Raw genomic sequence first — 19,257 nt, forward strand, 5'->3', positions numbered from 1 at the left:
CCGTGTTGGAGGGCACTGGTTGGGGTTGGCTGTTCTCTGGGCAGCTGCTGCTCAGGGTGTTTGCCTGTTGTGAGCTGCACGGATGGAGGGATGGAGGGATGGATGGATGGATGGATGGATGGATGGATGGATGGATGGATGGATGGATGGATGGATGGATGGATGGATGGATGGGTGGAAGGATGGACGGGGGCATGGAGTCAATGGTATGGCCACATGCATCTCCTCTGGACTGTGCTCCCCAGGTCAGACATCCCTGCCCATCTCTGCAGTTCTGGCACTTTGTTTTCAATCCCATCATTGTCTGCAAGCCTTTCTCATTGAAACTGATGTTTCGCAGCTCACCTTTAAAACAAAGCCCCAGTTGGTCTCAAGGGAAGGGAATATCAAAGAGGTTGGTTTTGTTTTAACTCTCCCTTTGCAAGCCCAGTGCTGGTTTGTTCACATGCTCCCTTCCCTGCAAGTAAATAATCAGAGCCATGCCATGATACAGTGGCATAAAAAGCAGGAAAACAAAACCAAATGAAGATGCCTCCTCCTGCTGAGCTCCCCAGGGCCATCCTTGGAACACGGTGTGCCAACAGCCAGGGCTGGGATGTGCTTGCAGCAGGGATCTGCTCCACCCCATCACACGGTGCCAAATGCCCACGTATGTTATGCTGGGCTCAAGAGCTGCATCTCAGTGTTACAACCACAGTTCTAATGAAGGTGCTTCTGAAGCAGAATTACCCAAACAGCTGCTGTTGTGTGAGGTCTGGACGCAGGAAAATTGGCCTTTGAGGAGCCCAAATCCTTGCAGCCAGGCTGGGTGCTGTGAGTAACACAACCACATCAGGGGATCCCTGGAACACATTGGTGAGCACAAAGACAGCACTGCTAAGAAGGACCTGCTGTGAGCTGGTTATTCTGAATGGCAGAGATGCTCCAGCACCTCCAGCCCTCTGCAGGACCATCCCAAAGACACGCACTGAGGTCCCGCTCAGTGGTGGGATGCAGAGGAGGAGCAGCCTCAACCTGTGCCTGGGATTTCTGGTTTGCTTTGGGTTGGGATTGTCTTCCAGGAACCGCAGACAAGTTGGGCAGCTCCTGCCTCTGTCTTTGCCTTGCCCAACTCCACGGTGCCCAGGGTGGTGGTCGGGTGACCAGAGCCACCTCCACAGCCTCACAGCATGGAGCTGCCATCCCTATGGGCACAAGGGGTGCAAGGGGACCTTGCTGGTGTGCTGGGCTCACGGGGTCCTGCCTGCCTTTGTGGGGTGACCGCAAACCCCTCCGAGTGGTTCTGGTTCCCAGCAGAGGGAGTGTGAAGGCAGAGCCCTGAGGGGAGCACGGGCAGGGGTGGGCAGCCCACGGGTGGTCCCAGCAGCTGGGTCCTGTCCCAGGAACCCAATTCCCACACACTGCATGGGGGGCGGCTGAGGGAGGACTCCCAGCGGTGACTGGAAACCTTGGAAACGGCCCAAACACCAGCTGGCCTTTGGGCCTTCTGCCAACGGTAATAAATCTGCCCCGAGGGCTCCGCGAGCTGCCAGCGGTGCCGGGCGGGCGCTGGTTGTGCAGAGGGTTCTCGGGGGGCTGAGGGACCTGCGGGGAGCGCGGCTCTGTATTGCTCAGGGATGCTGCACTGCTGGGCTGAGCTGCAGAGAGCCGAGCACTGACCCCGCTGCGGGAGCACCGTGCAGAGCAGAGCGCAGGCAGCGCCCCAGGCACGGAGCTGGGCACAGCAAACAGGGCGAGGAGCAGCTCCCCCAGCTGGAAAATCTCGTTCCCTCCTGCAGGCATGTGGGAAGAGGGTCAGGCCCCGCGCTGCAGCCACCCGCATCGGGAGCTCACGGGCACAACGATGGCTGCCCTTCATCCCATGTGCTCAGCACCGCGCCTCCGCGGGCAGCGGGAGGAAAGGGTTAAGGAGCTGCCAGCGGGGATGTGGCGAGGGAATTCAGCTGCTGACGCAGGTAGGAGATCTGCAGGCGAAGCATCCCTGCTGCACACCCAGCAGCAGCGTCACCACCGCGCTGCCAGCTCCCCCCGCACAGCGCACGGGGCTGCTCCGACCGCAGGGCCGCCGCTCCACACCACGGGGCCCCGAATTCCCAGCGCTGCCCAGGAGCCCAGGAAGGCAGAACTAAGCGGGGGGCGCTCGGGGCACTCCCAGCCCTCATCTCCGCTGCCCGGCCCCACCTGGCACTGCCATGCACAGCGGCACTGCGGCCCTATGGAAATGCCCAGGGCGGAGCTGTGCCTGCAGACCCCGGTTGGGCGCTGCTGCAGGGCTGCACTTGCTGACCTTTCTGTTCTTGAAAAATCACTTGTCAGCAGCTCAGGCAATAAAAAGACTCAAAGCAAGGACTGCTGAAACGGGTGGCATGGGAAGAACCGGGCGGCTGAGACGCGGTGTTGGCAGGGATGTTCTCCTGCATGGTGTGGGATGGCTGGGCACGGCACAGCGTGGCACAGCACGGCATGGCACAGCACAGCATGGCATTGCCGTCATATGGGGGTGGCAGAGGGGTGACCTGCTGGCAGCAACCAGCTTGCACGTGGCTCTGCTGAGCCATTGCTGTCAGAGGACAGAGGCTGCTGTGGACACTGGCTCTGGGGGGCTCCTGAGAGCGGTGTGAGCATGGGCTGCGCCCACCTTGCTGCCCTCAGAGCCAGTTACCAAGCCAGCCCCTATGGAATACAATAGGATAATCGATGGTCCATTGTTGCTGGGCTTAATTTAGCCATTCAGGCGGGGAAGGAACAATGTGAGCGTACGTAAGCAAGAGAAAAAGCAGCAGATGAATCAGCCCCGAGCCCTCTGTGGTGCAGGGGCTGAGCGAGGCAGGCAGGCGGATGGACGCATCTGCAGCAGTGCAGGTAACAGGGATGTACTTCACTCTGTGCAGTGCCAGGTCTAAAATGGCTGCGGTTGTGGTTGATATTAAACAGCTGCACGGCCAGGAATCCTTCTCAAGCTGACCCAGCAGCAGGGATGGAGCTCGGGGGGACACGGCCTGTGGGGGGCAGCCCCATTGCCATGCCATGAGCAGGGCACCATCCCAGCACCCATCCGCCTCACATCCCAGCTCGGAGCCCACATCCCTCCCACTGCCCTGCTGCTCTCCGTGCCCACCCAGTGCCGGGATCACCCCACTCACTGTTTGCCTTTGCATTCCTGTGGGTTGGCTCACACTGCGCCCCGGGCAGCGGCACATTCGGGCTTTCCTGTCAGTTAGGTACTGCCCTCTGATCTGTTATCTGCTTATCTCTGTTGTTCTCTCCCGGGTTTGGTGAGCATTTCAATCCCTGACAGTGAGGAAGTCCTTAGGAACACTCAGAGCAGGATCCCAAATGGATGAGTCGTCCCGTACCGCCCCACAGTCCCACAGACTCCACTTTTTGCCTCCCTTTTGCTGTCTGGATGTGGCAGTTGGGCCACGTTTCCTCCTCATGTGCTGAACTCTGGCCTTCAGCCTGTGCTGTGGGGTCCTGCCCGGCTCTGCTCAGCCCAAACACCTGCACCACATTCACTGCATCAGGCTCTCAACCTGCGCGCTTCTTCCCCAACTCAGCCACTGCCTCAGCATCTCCCCCTTGAGACCCTCGGTGCCCTGAGTGTGCCCTGGGATGGATTAGCAGCGTGGCCTCAGCCTGGATCTCATCCTTGAGCATTCGGCTCCTGATAGTGTCCTCCATTCACACCTCAGCATCTGCAGCACTCCCAGGCTGGGGCACGGCAGCAGCAGGGCACAGTGACATGGCTCTGGCTCCAGCCTTGCCCACACAGGACAACGCTCCCCAGCACCCACACGCTATCCTGGGCCAGCAAGGCGCAGGCAGCTCTGCTGGACCCAAACCACCCCCACTCCAGGAGGCCCCATCCTTGGGGGAGCACCCTGCGCCCGGCCCCACACCCTGCACACCCACGGCACAGAGCCAGCGCCCTCCCCACACCGCCTTTTATGGCTCTGCTGCAGCCGTGGCCCAAACATGGAAGTAGAGATGGGAGCCGCCCCGGAGGCCCCCCCCAGCCCCACTGAGCAACACAGGACCCACACCTGGAGCCTTGCCCTGACCACCCGCTACCCCACGCAGCCCCAGCCCCATCCCACACAGCCCCGTATCAGCTTTTTGCTCCACCTTGTGCACATCTCCTGGTGCGTAGCGTCACTTTGCACACCCACGTGCTCCCCAATGCACGGGACACAGCACAGCGTGCACCGTGCCACAGTGCTGCTGATAGCCCTGCACATTAACAAGCTGTGAGCAGAGTTGGGGTGCTGGTATGTACGGCCCAGGTCCTCACCTCAGCCTGGGATGCAGGAGGAGAGGGGACAGCTGTCACCACCAGCACCACTGCCTGTCTCTGGGGCAGGGCTTGGGGAACCCATCCAAAGGAAAGGGTGTGCCCCAGCAGCACAACGGGCGGGCAGCAGAAATGAAACTGTCCCCACCGTCCCCACAGCATCACCCCAAGGGCAAAGTGCTGCCTGTCACCTCCCCTGGGGACCCGGCCGGGTGTGAGCCCAGCTCACCACGGGTCACCACAGGTGGGGACGGCGTCACCGCAGCGGTGATGCCACGGCCCAGAGGATGTCAGCTGGGGAAAAGCTGGGGCTGAGCTCTGGGGCTGCATGAAGGCTGTGAAGTGTGAGCGAGGCCAGGCAGCCGTATTTCCTGGCTGAGGGCTGTAAATCCCCATAGACGAGGAGACAGGGGCTGTTCTTTTCATGACAGGGCTCCATGAATCAGCACTGCTGCTGTCTGCACCCCACAGCCTCCTGCTGCCTGGCACACCCCATGTCAGCATCCCATCCCAAAGCCCCCATTCCATTTTGGAATGGGGTTTCCAAAGTCTGGCAAGTTCAGTAGGAAGAGCGAAACTTCAGACAGATGTCTTAAAAGCCCCTCTGCTTGGGGATCAGGGTGGGAACAGGGGCTTGGGGAGGTCCTGCAGCCCCTGACCTGCAATAGGGGCTGATCCCTGATCCTGGCACTATGACTCAGAGCGCAGAGCTTTAATCCAGTGGGGAAACCCAAGCGGCTCTAGCAGCTGGAACGGCAACTTGTCCCCTCTCTGGCTACAAACAAGCCACATGTTTTTGACAACAGCTCTGCATCTCTTTCCCTGGGCTGGGTGGAGCTCCCCACTGCACCAAGTTCCCGTGTGAAAACCCGTGGTTAACCTCAGAACTGCACAGCTGGGCCTTGGGGCCGGGGCTGGATCAGTTGGGGCACAGGTGACACAGCAGCGAGCCCAGTGTCCCCTTTGGATCCTTGGGCTCTCCAGGCACTGTAGGGCCATCACAGTGCACACAGGTGATGCTGAGAGCTGGTCTCAGCCGTGTCCACATCCCTGTCCTCAGTTCTGTCAGTGCTGGTGCAGGAAACCTGCAAGTGTGCTGCAGAGATTGCAGTGAGCACATGGCTTGGAGCTGCTGCAGTCCTGGGGCAGGGCAATGCCTTCAGGGTGAGAGGGCAGCATCAGTCCTGTGCAGGGGGGGCTGCAGGTGCTGCACGTGTTGGGGAGCTGAGCATCTCACACTGCCCGAGAGGCAGCTGGAGCTCCCTGAACCTGCTCAGCATCCCCAGGGGAAGCCAGACAGTAAGAAGCAACCTAAAAATAGCTGCCCAGAGTGCTCAGCTGAGAGAAGGGGAAGTGAGAAGGGAGCGGGGCTGCAGCTTTCCATGGAGAAGCTCCACCCGGGGCACGGAGCAGCCAAGCACGAGGAACCTGCTGGGGAACAGAGTGCTGCAATGCTCACACAGCTGCTGCCAGAGCCTGGCATTGCTCAGATTAACACATGTGGTACAGCATGGGCCTGGGGGGGGGGGGGGTTGGCCTGAAAGCACAGGTGGTCTCCCACTGCCATGTAAATCCTCCCAAAGGGTTTAGCATGGCTCCTCTTGGGTTGGGTTGGGCTGAGCAGCTTCATAGCAGAGCTCTCTAGTGACAGTGTAACGCACAGAGATGGTAAACCTTTCTGAAACCTTTACAAACACAAATACTTGGTGTAATCCACTGAAGGGATAACGTGCTGGGGTAGTCGTTGGGCTGCTGAAGTGGCTCTGCAATCAGGATCCAGCTAGATGAGCAGAGGTGATGCTCAGCGGAGCAAAGGAAACCAGGAGGGAGGGAGGGAAGGAGGGAAGGCTGCAGGGAGCTGTGCTGCTGCCTCTGCTCAGGTGCAGGCAGGATAGAAACTGCCTACAGCACTGCTGCCCACTTCCTGCTTCTGCTGCACAGGCAACATGCAAGTCCCAGCCCTGTGCATGCCCCAGCTCCACGTGCATGCCCCAGCCCTGCTGTTTGAGTGTGCAGCTGGGCCCGTTCAGCCCAGCCACAGGCTGATGGCATGAACTCTGATGCATGCAGTCCCTACACCATGATTGGGATGATGCTGCTGCTGGGGCCCTGCCTGCACCTGCAGCTCCTGAAGGCGGCCCAGCCCAAACCAGTTAATTATCACTGCTGTCTGTGGGCAATTACCCACCTCATCTCTTGTGCTGCCCTCCTGTCCTGCACAGCCACTGCCTTGTGGCAGCACCAGGATGCAGCACACACTCCTCAGCTGTGAGCTCAGCAAATAAATCAATCCATCAGCCTGTGTGAGCAGCTCAGGCTGCCTGGCCTGGCTGCAGGGGCTAATCCTGCTCAGGGGGATTTGCTGGGAGGGTTTGTATAGGAGATAAAGCTACAGGGGTGTCCTGCCCTATAGTTAGGGTTCGTCTCTGCTCCCTATTGGGAGTGGCATTGGAGCAGCACAGTGTGGGGTTGCTGCTGATCCCAGTGCTGCACTCTGCCAGCACGGCCCAAGCTTGCTTTGCAGCCACATGGGGTGGAGCAATCAGGTTTTGCTGCACCCATGATTGCTGAGGTTTAAGCTGGTGGTTTATTTCCCAAGGACGGTTTGGGGACTGGTTTTTCCCTGAGTTTAGTGCTCTCTTCAAGATGACGTTTCTAAAAGGACCCCCAGGTAGAGCTGATCCCAATCCTCTTTGATAACGGAAAGGTCAAAAGGCTGCTTTAGCTTTTCAAAACCAAAATCCTGCCCAGGATTCTTCTTCCTCCTGCTCACCATCCAAAGCTGCAGCCCACGTGCTCAGCTTAGAGCTGCGTCCACCTGCAGAGCCCTTATCCAGCCATCAGACCGCAGCACCAACCCCTGCGCCCGGCCACAGCTCAGCGCGTCGAGATTATGTTTGCAGATGGGAACCTCAGGCTGCCTTCCTCTAAAGGGAGTAGGACCCAGCAGGTATGTGCTTTGAGTCACTGCTCCCAGTCGTTTGGTGGTTGGGTTCATTAAGAAGCAGGTTTAGAAGCCCCACTTCTCCTTGCTGTGGGGTTTGTGGCTGTCTGCCTGCCTGCAGCTGTCTGGCCTTGCTCCTTTGGTGTGAATGGAGCTGCAGCTTCACAGCCTGCTCTGAAGGAAAAGGGCCTTACTTGCTTTCCCTTTGTGGATTAGAGCCCCCTGAAGCACAGGGAAGGCACAGAGTGCGGTGCGCTCCTAATGCCTCCACTGATGGCAAAGCAGTGTTTCCCAAAGCAGCACTTCAGTCCAAACCAGTGGAAGTTTTTGTGATTCCACGGATGGGGACGATGGGAGAAGCTCACACAGAGAGCTCGGGTCCTTCTCCAACTCGGAGCAGCTCTTCACGCTGCCACCACTGGACTGCAGCCCCCGTGGCAGAAACACGCACAGAGCCATTTCTGGAGGAGGAAAGCTCATAATTACACTCAGCTGCCAAGGAGCAGCATCAGCTTAAGTGATAAGAGGCAGAGGAGAGCTCAGCCCTCTCCAGGGATGCTTGAGGAGCCATGGAAGAGGTGCAGGATGAGGCTTGTGGTGCTGCAACACCTGCTGCAAACACACAGCTGCCCCTCTGTGTCTATGGGGCTTAGGGATGCTCCAGTCAGTGCCCATTGCCATGTACTTGGCACTTCAGGGCTGGGGGATGTCCTGGGCTGGGAGATATGGGGCAGTGGGATGGGCTCAGATCAGTGCTGAGCTCTGCACAGCAGCACTGCCTCCCTCCTCTGCTCCCCACTTCCCTGGCTCTAAGAAGCTTAAGGGCAGATGGTTTCAGGCTCCCTCACCAGCACCCACCCGTGAGCCCGGGGATGAGGGCACAACAGAAGGGCTCTGGGGAGGGGGAGGTTCCCACATAAGCCCCCAGGGGATGGATTCTCTTGGGGATTCACTGCTTGGCTCTGCCCTCCCCACTGGTGCTGTAAGGATCTCAGGCCTGCTGTGGTGGGGGGGGGGGATCCTGCAGGGCTACTTGGCCTGGAGAGGGCAAAGGTGGGGGCTGGCAGGATGGGGTGAGCAGGGACCCCCAGGAGGGGAAGCAGCGATCTGTGGTGCTTCCCAAGTGCTGCAGGTGCCGGGTGCTCCGTGTGTTGATTTTCTTCCTGCAGCAGCGTCTGAAAATAGATTCGTGTGTGTTCCCACAAAGAGTTTGTTGCAAAAAGAGTTTGCTGCTTCAGAATGCCTGTTGTGCTGGAGCTGGAATGCATCACTTCAGAAGCGAAAGTACCAGGGATGCTCCAGGGGTTTTCAGCACAGATTCAGAGCAGGTTCCAGCCCCTGTTCCAGCTGGGTTGGCTTTTCCCTCCCTGTTTTGAAGCAACCCTGGCCAGCAATATCGGAGCACTCAGCACCAGCAAGGGGTTTGAACTGCAAGGCAAAGGGGCAGCTTGTATTTAGAAGGAGACGATAATTGCAAGTCAGATTTGCTTGTTCAATACTCTATTGACAGATTTGCCTTGGCAACCTGGAACAGGGTTTCGTTGTGTGCATCTTACCTCATGGCATCCTATTGATTGTTGGTTGGGCTCTTTTCCTTTTTTTTCCCCCCAAGCCTACCTATTCCTCCTTCCCTTGTCTTTCTGCAGCACGCTGTTGACCTCAGCATATTAAAGCCCGGTGTTCAGAGCAGCCACTGCTCCAAACGTGAGCCAGGCCTGACAAAAGCAGAAGGGCAAACCCAGAGCCCAGCTGGGCAGGTAGGAATGAATGGGGCCCATGCCCTCCCCCCTCCCTCCAAGGACACCGCAATGCAAGAGAGTTGCAAAGTCCGTGCCTGGCCGCCTGCAGGAGCGGCCTTGGAGGAAAGGCTACAACTATTAATGAATTAACTTTGTTGTTATTTGGTGCTCCTGTCCAGTTTGGGCTGCAGGAGGTTCGTCTGGAAAAGCTGAGAGCCCCAGACCGCAACCTTGAAGCTTTCTTGGTGGAATTAGAGGATTGCAGCTGGAAACGAATTGCTGGTTTGAATTGCTAATAATGATATAGACTAATGAGCAACATCAGAAATGATGGCATGTGTAATCAGTGCTGCTTGATAGCAAACATACAGCAGGTCTGCAGGAGCTACTGGCATAGGGAGAGAGGGGGGAAAGAGAGCAAGGAGTGTTTTGGAGAGGCAGAGCTCGGCCCCAAGCTGACAGAGCTGGCTCTATCTGCAGGGTAAGAAGTTGGTAACTAATGATGAAAAGAATAAAGCCAGACAGATATCAGCGCTGGGTAATGGGAGAGAACACGGGCAGCAAATCTTTGAGGGGAAATTGCCTCGGTGTGCTTCCTAACACCTGCAGGAAGCCCATCTGTCTCGGGCTGTTCGGGGTTTGTCTCCCAGCTGTGCCTGGGGCAGCTCCCACCCAGAACTGCCACCGAGAAACCCAGATTCTTACACAAGTGTGGCCGAGGGGAAAAAGAACAGCCCCAGAATGTCCGTCTGCACCTCAACCCTGCCTTACGAACAGATAAATAGTGAACATACGTGGTATTAAACCAGCCATCCCTGGGGCTCTAAAAGGCAGCTGTTGGCTCTCATCCCTTTGGGCTGGGGACCCTTTTTCTGTCCTCATCCCTGAGATGCGGGGATTTATCTTTGGGGATGCCAGAGGAGAAAGAGGCAGCAGTTAGAAACGTCTCCTGCTTTCTTTAGTGAGGGCGTTTTACGTGCTTCCTATCAGGTGTCCTCTTTCGAACTGACAAAGGGAAAGCTGTGCCAGTTCGTGAACCACTGCTACACGAGCAAGGTAAGAGAAAGAAAATCACCACCATTACAATCATTACTGGGAATCATGTGCAATCAGCCCGCTAACAGAAAGCAGACGATCATCCAGCAGGCAGCTCCAGCCCGGGAATTGGTGCTGAGCTGCAGGAGCTGTGAACCACACCGCGATTAAAGAGCTCCTAACGATGCTGTTTAGCGTCGCTTTCACCTTTTTTTCTTTCCGATTCCCTCAACCTCTTCTCCTCCCGCCGCAGATCCTATGGCCGTGCGAAGATTTGCTCACACCTTTCCGAGCACACACACACACACACACACACACACACCTCGTATCCCCGCTGCCCGCCCCGTCCCGCTGCCGTCGGTGGGTACGGAGCTGCCCCGGTGCCGTAACGCAGCGCTCGGGGCGGCCCCGCGGCCTCCGCTCATTTCTCCGTTTGCCCGAACCGAGGGGAAATTGCACCAAATCGCGCTCGTCTCCTGAGCGTTATTGCGAGCATTAAAGCGGTTTGTGCTCGGCTTGTCTCCTCTGGCAACAGGAGAAGCTTGAAATGTCAAAGGGGAGGGTTAACAAACTCCGCCGGCATAAATTTCAATGAATGGATGTTTCTTAGGAAAACCGCTAAGTTAAAAAAAAAATAAAATAAAAAAATAAAATAAAAAGAAAGAAAAATTAAATCTTCCTGTCTGTGCTTTCTTTCGGCTGCTGTTCACAATGGATAATAATTCTTACATTAAGCCCCTTCGGCCCTCCAGGGAAATCAAAATTGTAATATCAGTTTGCTTTTTATTGGCTCGGCTCTACGATCTCGGCGGCTGAGTCTTTGTTATGGTCCCCGGCGCGGTGACATTCAGCGCTGTCTGCGCGGTGCCCCCCGCACCCCCGGGCCGGGCCGGGCGCCGAAGGCCGCCGGCTGCTGTCAACGGGGGGAGGGGGAACGGCACGAAGAGCACGGGGACCCCCTCGGGGCGCTGCCGGACCTTTGGCAGAGGATCCGCTCCGGAGCCGTTCGGGCTCGGCCCCTCTGGGCTGAAGTTACCGCGTGGGCAGAGCGGGCACGGGGATGCGGGATCCGGATCACAGCCCTGGGACGCGGAGGGGGAAAGGCGCGGAGCGCGGCCGTGGGCCGCCCGGAGGAGCCCCACGCGTGCCGTACCCCGCAGCCGCCCGGTCCGGCCCGGCCCGCTCCACCTGCCCGGAGGAGGTCACGTCCCACTCCCGCTCCGCCGCGGCTCCCACCGCACGCCTGGCAAGGAAGGGCCGGAGTCCCCGCCCCGCGGCAAGGCCACACGTGGGCCCGGCCGCCTCGCGTGGAGGGAGCCCCGCGCTGCCCCCCATCCGCTCAAGCGAGCGGCGAGAACACGCAGCGCAGGGCGGGAGCCCCGCACGCCGCCGCCGGTTGAGGCTTCCGGCACCGGGAGGGAAAAACGCGCCGCCGGATCGGGGGTCACCCCGCAACGCCGGGTGCAGGACCGCGTCGTGCCGCCGGCCTCAGCGAGCGGCCGAACGCGAATCTGTCCGCCGTGGGCCGGGACCGCGGGAGGAAAGAGGCGGCGGGGCCGGGCGGTGCGGGGCGGCCCACGGCAGCGCGGCGCCTTTGCGGGGGGGGGAGGCGGGGGAGGCTCAATCCCCACGCGTGGGCCCCGCGCATCCTCGGGGCGGGTTCCGCACCTCCGGCCCCGCCGCTCCCTCCGGCCGCGCACCTGCCCGCGGGGCCGCGCACCCCTCCTCCCCGCGGGGCCGTGCTGAGTCACGCGTGGGGCCGGGCCGCTCGCGTGTGCAACCCCCCCGCCCCCCCCCCGGCCCCGCGCCCGCCCCCCCCCCCTTCCCCGCCTCGCTCCCCGGCAGCGCTGCGCCAATCCCCCGGCCCTGCCGTTGACGGGCAGCCGGGCCCGGGAGGCGCCGCCTCCCTGACGTCTCGCTCCGGGATTTGCATGGGTTGCGGTGCCGCGGCCGCCGCGCAGTGTCTGTCGGTTCGGCGGCGGGAGCTGCCGGAGCCCCGAGCCCCGCTCGGCCGCAGCGGGCAGCGCGGACGCCCGGCTCGGCCCTTCCCGAGCGCAGCATGGAGCTGCCGGCGGTGGGCGAGCACGTCTTCGCCGTGGAGAGCATCGAGAAGAAGCGGATCCGAAAGGTGCGGAGGGAAGGAGGCGGGGAGGCGGGGAGGGGGCCGCGGGCGGGCGGCGGGTCCCGCTGAACGCCGTGTCTTTGCCTCCCGCGCTCCGCAGGGCAGAGTGGAGTACCTGGTGAAATGGAGGGGCTGGTCGCCCAAGTGAGTACCCAGCGGGGGGACGCGCGGGGAGCGGCCCCGGGGCGCCCCGGCCGGGGTTCGGGCGGGCGGCTGGAGGAGGCGGCGGGGCCCGGGCGGGCGGCGGCGGGAGCGGAGCGAGGCGGGAGGCGGCGGCTGATGTGCACCAGAAAATGGCTCCTTCCCCCTTTCCCTCCTCGGGAGCCGGGCTCCATATTGCAGAACGGAGCGGTGGGGGGGGCAGGTCGGGAAGGGGGGAAATACGGGCTAAAATCAAACCGCGCGGCTCCGCGGCTCGGACCGGGATGGCCGCTCCGGGTGGCAGCGGGCGCTGCGGTCGCGGAGCGCTCGGGGCTGCGTGACAGAGCCGGGGTCGGGGGGGGGGGGGGGGAGGTGGGCGGCGGGGAGGGGGCCCCGAGCAGCGTCGGACCCCGCGGCCGCGTCCCTCCTCCGCGCCGGGGCCGCTTTAATGGGTCCGGGAAAGGGGATTTGGAAAATTTCATCATGACATGCTTAGAATTCCTCCGGAATAATAACTGCGCTAAATAAACAGTCCTGTCCCCGGCCTGCCCCCCCAACCCACCCCACCCCCCCCTCCGCCCCTTCGCTCCCCCGCCCATCCCCCTCCCGCGGGACCGAACCCCGGGCACGAGCTGCGGAGCGGGCCCGGGGCACACGGCGACGGCGGCCCCGACCCCTACACCGCGCCCCGCCTGACCGCTGCCCCCCGTCCCCTCCGCAAGGTATAACACGTGGGAGCCGGAGGAGAACATCCTGGACCCCCGGCTGCTCATCGCCTTCCAGAACAGGTGAGCGGCGGCCGCCCGGCCCCGTGCCCGGCCGTGCAATTGTAGATGCGTCACGGGGCCGTTCGCCGCCCGGGGGCCGCGCAGGGGCGGGCGGAGGGCGCGGGACGGGCCCGGGGGGGGGTCGGGGGGGCGCGGCCCCGGCGGGGCGGGTGCGGGGCGGGGGGCCGGGAGCCGCCTCCGGTGCGCGATCCCCGCTCCGCTCTCCCCCCCCCCCCCCACGCCGCGCTCGGCTGCTGCCCGCGCGGGGATTCGATGGCTGCGAGTGGAGGAGGCGGCGCTGCTGCTGCGCTCCAACCGCTGCTTTTTTTTTTTTTTTCTCCTTCTTCTTTTTTTTTTCCCCTCCTTTCCCTTCCACGCTTTTATTTCCTGCCGTATTTTGGCACAAAACCTAAACTTCACCCCTCGCTGCGGCGGGGGGAGGCGGTGACAGGGATGCCGTCCCGCAGGCTCGTCCCGCCCCAGCCTTCCTTTGGGATCCCTTCCCGCAGCCCCGCACCTGTGGCTGCGGCCCCCTCCCACCCTCAGATCCCGACACCCGGACCGCGGCACAGGGGGGGCTGGGGAGGGGGAGGTGCGGCCTCGCAGTGACGCTGTGTTCCCGCAGGGAGCGGCAGGAGCAGCTGATGGGATACCGCAAGCGGGGCCCCAAGCCGAAGCCGCTCGTCGTGCAGGTAAAGGCGATGGGGGGGTCCCGGGGGGCTGCTCTCCTTTCCGTGGGTTGCATCATGCAGAGGAGCTGCGTGCTGCACCCCGGGGGATGCGTCCCCGGTGCCGAGCTCGTGGTGCAGCCCCCGGGCACGGGGCAGTGTGCTGCCGGGCGGCATTAGCAGGCTGCTGGTTCTGGCCGGTCTCTGTTCCCAGGCAGCTGATTGAAGGGGGCTTTTCTTCTTTTCATTGCTTCATTAATCCGGAGCAATGCGGGGCCTGGAAGTGGGCGCGGGTTGGGCTGCACGGAGCACTGAGCGTGCCGGGGGTGGCACCTGCAGTGGGGTTCAGCCCTCGGCTTTGTGTTGCAGCTGCCCTCCTTCGCCCGCCGCTCCAACATCCTGACGGGGCTGCAGGACCCCGCCGTGGACACCCGGCCGAAGCTGGACCTCGGCTCCTCTGGTAAGAGCCAGCAGCACCAGTATGAGCTCAACAGCAAGAAGCACCACCAGTACCAGCCCAACGGCAAGGAGAGCGGTGTGAAGCACCAGTCCCACAGCAAGGGCAAGTACTACTACCAGCTCAACAGCAAGAAGCACCACCACTACCAGCCTGACCCCAAGATGTACGAGCCCCACTATCATCCCAGCAGCAAGGAGCCGCAGGGCCAGGCCTGCTTGGACAGCACCAAGAGCCCCCTGGGCGCCCACCCGGATAAATGGGCCCACGGTGCGGCCAAGAACCTACTGGGCCCAGTCAAGAACCTCGCTACTGAGAGCAAGAATGGGGCCGAGAAGAACCTGTCCAGTGGCACCGGGCCACCCCCGCGGGACAGAGTCACCAGCAACGGGCTCGGGGGCAAGATGAAGATCGTCAAAAACAAAAACAAGAACGGGCGCATCGTGATCGTCATGAGCAAGTACATGGAGAATGGCATGCAGGCGGTGAAGATCAAGTCTGGGGAACCACCCCGGAAACGGGCACCAGAGGAGAGGACTGCTAAGAAGGGTGGGGAGGAGAAGCTGGAGGCCTGGAGGAAGCCGGGCGAGGAGAGGGCGGTGGGCAGCAATGGCCTGACTGCTGCGGAGGGTGAGAGCAGGCAGCCAGCTGCTGAGCTGCAGGAGGGCCCCAGGAAACCCTCTCCGGGCAAGGAGCTGCCCCTGCCTGTAGCTGAGCAGCCGCTACAGCTTACCACCAAGCCGGACCTCGTGCCGTGGTCGCTGAGCTCCGGGCATGAGCACAGCCCATCTTCCATGGGACTGAACCTCTCGAGCTCCAGCGCACGCAAGCGCTGCCTGTCAGAGCCACACGGGGACCGTGAGCCGGGCAAGAAACGCCTGACATCACGCAGCATCAGTGCCCCCACCTGCCTCGGCCCTGAGCGGCCGGAGCTGCCCGCCCAGCCCGAGGTCATCCTGCTGGACTCAGACCTGGACGAGCCCATAGACTTGCGCTGCGTCAAGCCGCGGGCGGAGGGCGAGGCGACCCTGGTGCAGGTGAAGCCGGAGGAGCCGCCGCTACCAGCCGAGCAGCCGCCTGTAGAGCCCCCGCAGCAGCCCAGGCAGGTGGCCGAGGAGGAGGAGGAGGAGGAGGCCGAAGGCCTGCAGGAATTCAAGCCCTTCTTTGGGAATATAATTATCACAGACGTGACCGCGAACTGCCTGACCGTCACCTTCAAGGAGTATGTGACGGTGTGAGGCGGCTGCTCCCCATGGGAGCACAGCCCCGCTGCTGCCCCGACCCCAAAGCCTACAATGGGGTGGCATCCCCAGCCCCGGTCACTGCGGGATGTGGGGGCCCTGCGCTGCCCCACACGGTGCCCAATGCTGCTGCTGCTCCCACTGCGGGCGCTATGGGGCTGCCCCGGGCGCTATGGGGCCGGGCGGTTACTCAGAGTTATAGTATTATATTTTAACAGTGCTAACTTGTCGAGTGATTCTTGCTCCCGTTTGTACGTGGTGTTATTGAAATGTATTGTTTGAGCTGAAGGCTGGTCGCCCTCCGACTGTGCTAATATATTTATTTGTAGGTATTTATATAATGAAATATAAAGCCTAGATTTATGGAGTCCCTAGATCACCTTATAAACTATATCAGACGACTATTTTCTGTTCTCCTTTTTAACCATTCGGCATTTGTTAGTCTCGTTTTCCTTCCCCCCCCCTCCCTCCCCCCACCCTGCAGGACCATCCCTGGTATATATTTTTTGATACTGTACACATGTGGTGTTTCTATGTGCAAAAAAAAGAAGAAAAACGAAGATAAAAACAGGAAAAAAAAATGGTTATCTAAAGCTAAAGGAGCTCTTATAGAAATTGCTGCTATTAGAAATGTCTAAACTATAAGCTTCCAATTTATTAATTGCTTGAATGTAAATATTAAATGGAGATGTTTGAAAAGTGCATTCGATGTCTGAGGCGGGTTGGGTTGGACGGCAGAGCCCGGCTGCTCCCAGGGCTGCATCATAGGGGAGAAATGTATCATGCAATCATTGCAAAGGATTATAAACCTTTATCAAAGCTACCGGGGTTTGGAGTGCGTTTGTTACCGCATGCGAACAGCAGGGCCGTGCTGGGGGGCTCTGAGCATTGCTGAGGGGAACAGCAGGGCTGAGGTTGGGGGCAGGAGTGGCCTCTCCCCCCAAAGCCTGGGGGTGAGGGTCCCCCACGTCCTCTGAGGTGGTGGCTTCTTGGAACGTGCTTGCAGGAGTGCTGTGGGGTCAGCTGTGCTCAGCTCCTGCTTTGGCTTGAGGTTGAGTTCTCATCTGGAGATCTTAGCTGATAATAACGTGCGTGTACAACAGCTTTGAGACCGTGAGAGGCAGAGCCGTGTGGTTTGCATGAGGTGGAGCTGGCAGGCACGCTGCAGCTCCCTGGGGCTGTGCCCTCACCCCATTGGTGCCCCTTGGCTGTTGCTTTGTGTGCAGGATGCTCTGCTCCACGCTTCCACCTTTCAGGCCACGTCAACTTCTGCTCAGTAAATAGAATCGTCATCCTGGCATCTTCCCTTCTCAGTTCCCCACGATTTTATGTGTAGGTGCCATTTTCTCCAGCTCGGATGGCTGAGGAGGAGGTTTATGTGGATGTGGAACCATCTCAGATGTGGTTGCTGTTGAGATGTGGCGGCGTTGCTCAGGTCTGCTCTTCAATGTGCCCTTGTGGTGGAATTATCCTCTGGGAGCTGATGCTGTAATGATGCTTTCATCCCTGTTGTTCTCTCGACCTCTTGGGTTCATCTGTTCCTTCTGTTGATGCTTCAAAGCCAATGGGAACTCATGCAGTTGTGTTCCATCGCCTTCACCCATCGCTGTGGAGAGGAGAGCAGACCCCAAAATCTCACCGTGCTCTTGCAATGGGAAGAGGTGACCTGGGATCCATCAGCACCTGCTGCTGGCTGGGCTGGGTCGAGGGCTGCAAGCAGCATGGTGTGCTGCTGGGTTCTGTGGGGTGGGAGCGCTGCCATCCCAGCAGAGCCGGCAATCAGGAGCGATGCACTTCCCTCGATTAATTAAGCTAATGGTTATCTGAAAACAAAAAATGGCACGGAAGAGGAGACGCATGCTCAGAATGCAAAATGTGATTTATGAAAAGAGGAAGTGCAGCTCGACAGACAGCGGCAGGAGCCAGTCCAGCAGCGGGGCCGGGCAGGCGGGCTCTGCTGGGGCAGATGTTGTGTGTGATGGGAACCTCTGTATGGATGAGACCCGAGAGGTGTCCCCCCAAATACCATCCCCTGAGCTCTGCGTGTGGGCTGCAGCCTTGTGGCTGGAGCCTGAGCTCACATCGGGGTCAGAGCTGCCTTCCCCAACACACAGGTGTGTGAAGCTCTGCAGCCAACCACCGTTTGCAGCTGGCTGAGCTGAGAGGATTGCAACAGCTTCCCTTCCCATTGCCCACCGCCTTATGGGCGCTGAATGCACCAGCAGCCGTGGGGTGGTTTGTTGGAGGCACCATTTCCCGGAAACCACAGGGGCAGATAGCTCCTGGTTTAAGAGTTTGATGGTGTTTATCACCGCGCCAGTAGCTTCCTGTGCTCTGAAAGGTACGATAAGTCGTTGTTGGTTTAAAAGATACTCTCTGCGCTCCTGCTGCGCCAATTGGCTGAGAGAGGCCAAGTGCTCAGGGTATAAATTACTTCTTCATGCCGCTCCGGTGCCATATTAAGTGCATCAAACCTAAATGTCTGTTAGTGAGAAAATTAATGGGAGGTCCGCTATGCCTTCAATGGTTATCAAAGTGATCCAGGATGAGATGGAGCGTCGCAGCTCTCCATTATGGAGATGGCCGTGCGCTGCGTTTAATGTATTTCCCAGGAATGCGTTAACCTCTGTTTGGTTTGGATTTATTCCAGAGAAACGGTTGCTGATTTCAAAGGAGAATTTGTATTCGTGTTTTTAGCTCTTCTGAAAGGGTCTGATGCATCCGTCCGTATGAGACCAATGCTGTGCTGGGAGAGGGGGGGGGACTGCAAACTCGTGCTCCAAAGCTGGTTTTGCCTTCTCCCCTCTGTGTCTGCAGCAGTGCCTGCCTACCTGCACTGACCCCATCACTGCAGCTCTGTGACCCTGTGCTTGTGGTATCCAGCAGCAGGCCTGGCAGTGCTGCCCAGAGAATGCAGGTGCTGCTGAGGGGAGGATGTTAAACAACCTCACAGGGGTTGGGAGACTTCCAGCTCCAGACTGGGGTTGAGACGGCAAAAGAAGGGGTGTGAGAGTGGTGCGTGCCCATGTGCATGGGAGGCTCCTCCAGGCAGCCATTTGATGCCTTTTGTGGAGTTTTTACTTTATTTGTCCCAACTCTGCTCTGTGCTGTGGGGAGCTGACAGTGTCATTTTGCTGCTGTGGGGGTCATGTTTTCTCCATGCCCTCCACCCCCAGCACAGCATGGCCTTGCACACATTGGCTGCTACTGACCACTCTCAGTAAAGCTGGGTCTAATGGGGCTCAGTGCTGGGCTCCCAACTGCACTGCTTTGGGTCGGTGAGTGCCAATGAGAGCACGGAGGGGTGATGGGCACAGCAAGGAAGGGGGTGAGAAGGGACAATCCTGGCTGTTCTCCTGCCCATAGAAGCAGCCCTGTGGTACAGATACTGCTGCTCAGCAGGAGCCGCCGGCTCAGCTGTCACCTTGATGTAGTTTAAAGTAAACTGCAAACGTGAAGATTTATTTATATGGGATGAGCAGGCATATAAAGCACACTGTGAGAGGCAGCACAGCCCGGTAGGGAGCTCCCTGCATTTCAACAGCTGTGACTTTGGCAATCTTGGCCATGTGTCATCCTTGTTGGCCCTGCTGATTGCAGGCACAGGTTGTTTAAAGGGTGAGAAGGGAAGGAAGCTCCATCACCAGCTGCCAGCTCCTCCAGGTCTCTATCAGACAGCAAGGGACAGCGGGAGCCAAGATCCCAACCTGGGATGCTCTGAGCTCTGCACCCCAGGTTGGGAGAGGGGGAGCAGCCGCAGCCTCATTCTTGTGAGGTTTGAAGCATCACCGTGGGCCCAGGGGGGCTGCAGCTTCTGAGTGTGCTGCAGTCAGCAGTGCTTAGCTTGAGGGA

At 59.8% G+C, this 19,257-nt stretch overlaps 1 protein-coding gene across 1 annotated transcript; it reads left to right on the forward strand.

Annotated features, from left to right (window-relative positions):
• Positions 1 to 11,926: 11,926 nt before the first annotated feature.
• Positions 11,927 to 16,227, forward strand: CBX4 (chromobox 4). Its single transcript, XM_072351789.1, has 5 exons — positions 11,927 to 12,137; positions 12,232 to 12,275; positions 12,995 to 13,060; positions 13,665 to 13,731; positions 14,077 to 16,227. Exons 1-5 carry the CDS (start codon positions 12,069 to 12,071, stop codon positions 15,400 to 15,402), a joined length of 1,572 nt encoding a protein of 523 aa, XP_072207890.1. The 5' UTR covers positions 11,927 to 12,068; the 3' UTR covers positions 15,403 to 16,227.
• The last annotated feature ends 3,030 nt before the right edge of the window (positions 16,228 to 19,257 follow it).

Source organism: Excalfactoria chinensis, chromosome 17 (genome assembly GCF_039878825.1).
Source record: "Excalfactoria chinensis isolate bCotChi1 chromosome 17, bCotChi1.hap2, whole genome shotgun sequence".
NCBI lineage: Eukaryota > Metazoa > Chordata > Aves > Galliformes > Phasianidae > Excalfactoria > Excalfactoria chinensis.

Excerpts from the sequence above, each read along its gene's own strand:
- CBX4 (XM_072351789.1), top strand. The coding sequence starts at position 12,069 with ATGGAGCTGCCGGCGGTGGGCGAGCACGTCTTCGCCGTGGAGAGCATC. Across the intron at positions 12,138-12,231 it reads AGAAGAAGCGGATCCGAAAG|GGCAGAGTGGAGTACCTGGT; the intron begins GTGCGGAGGGAA and ends CGCGCTCCGCAG. Across the intron at positions 12,276-12,994 it reads TGGAGGGGCTGGTCGCCCAA|GTATAACACGTGGGAGCCGG; the intron begins GTGAGTACCCAG and ends CCCCTCCGCAAG.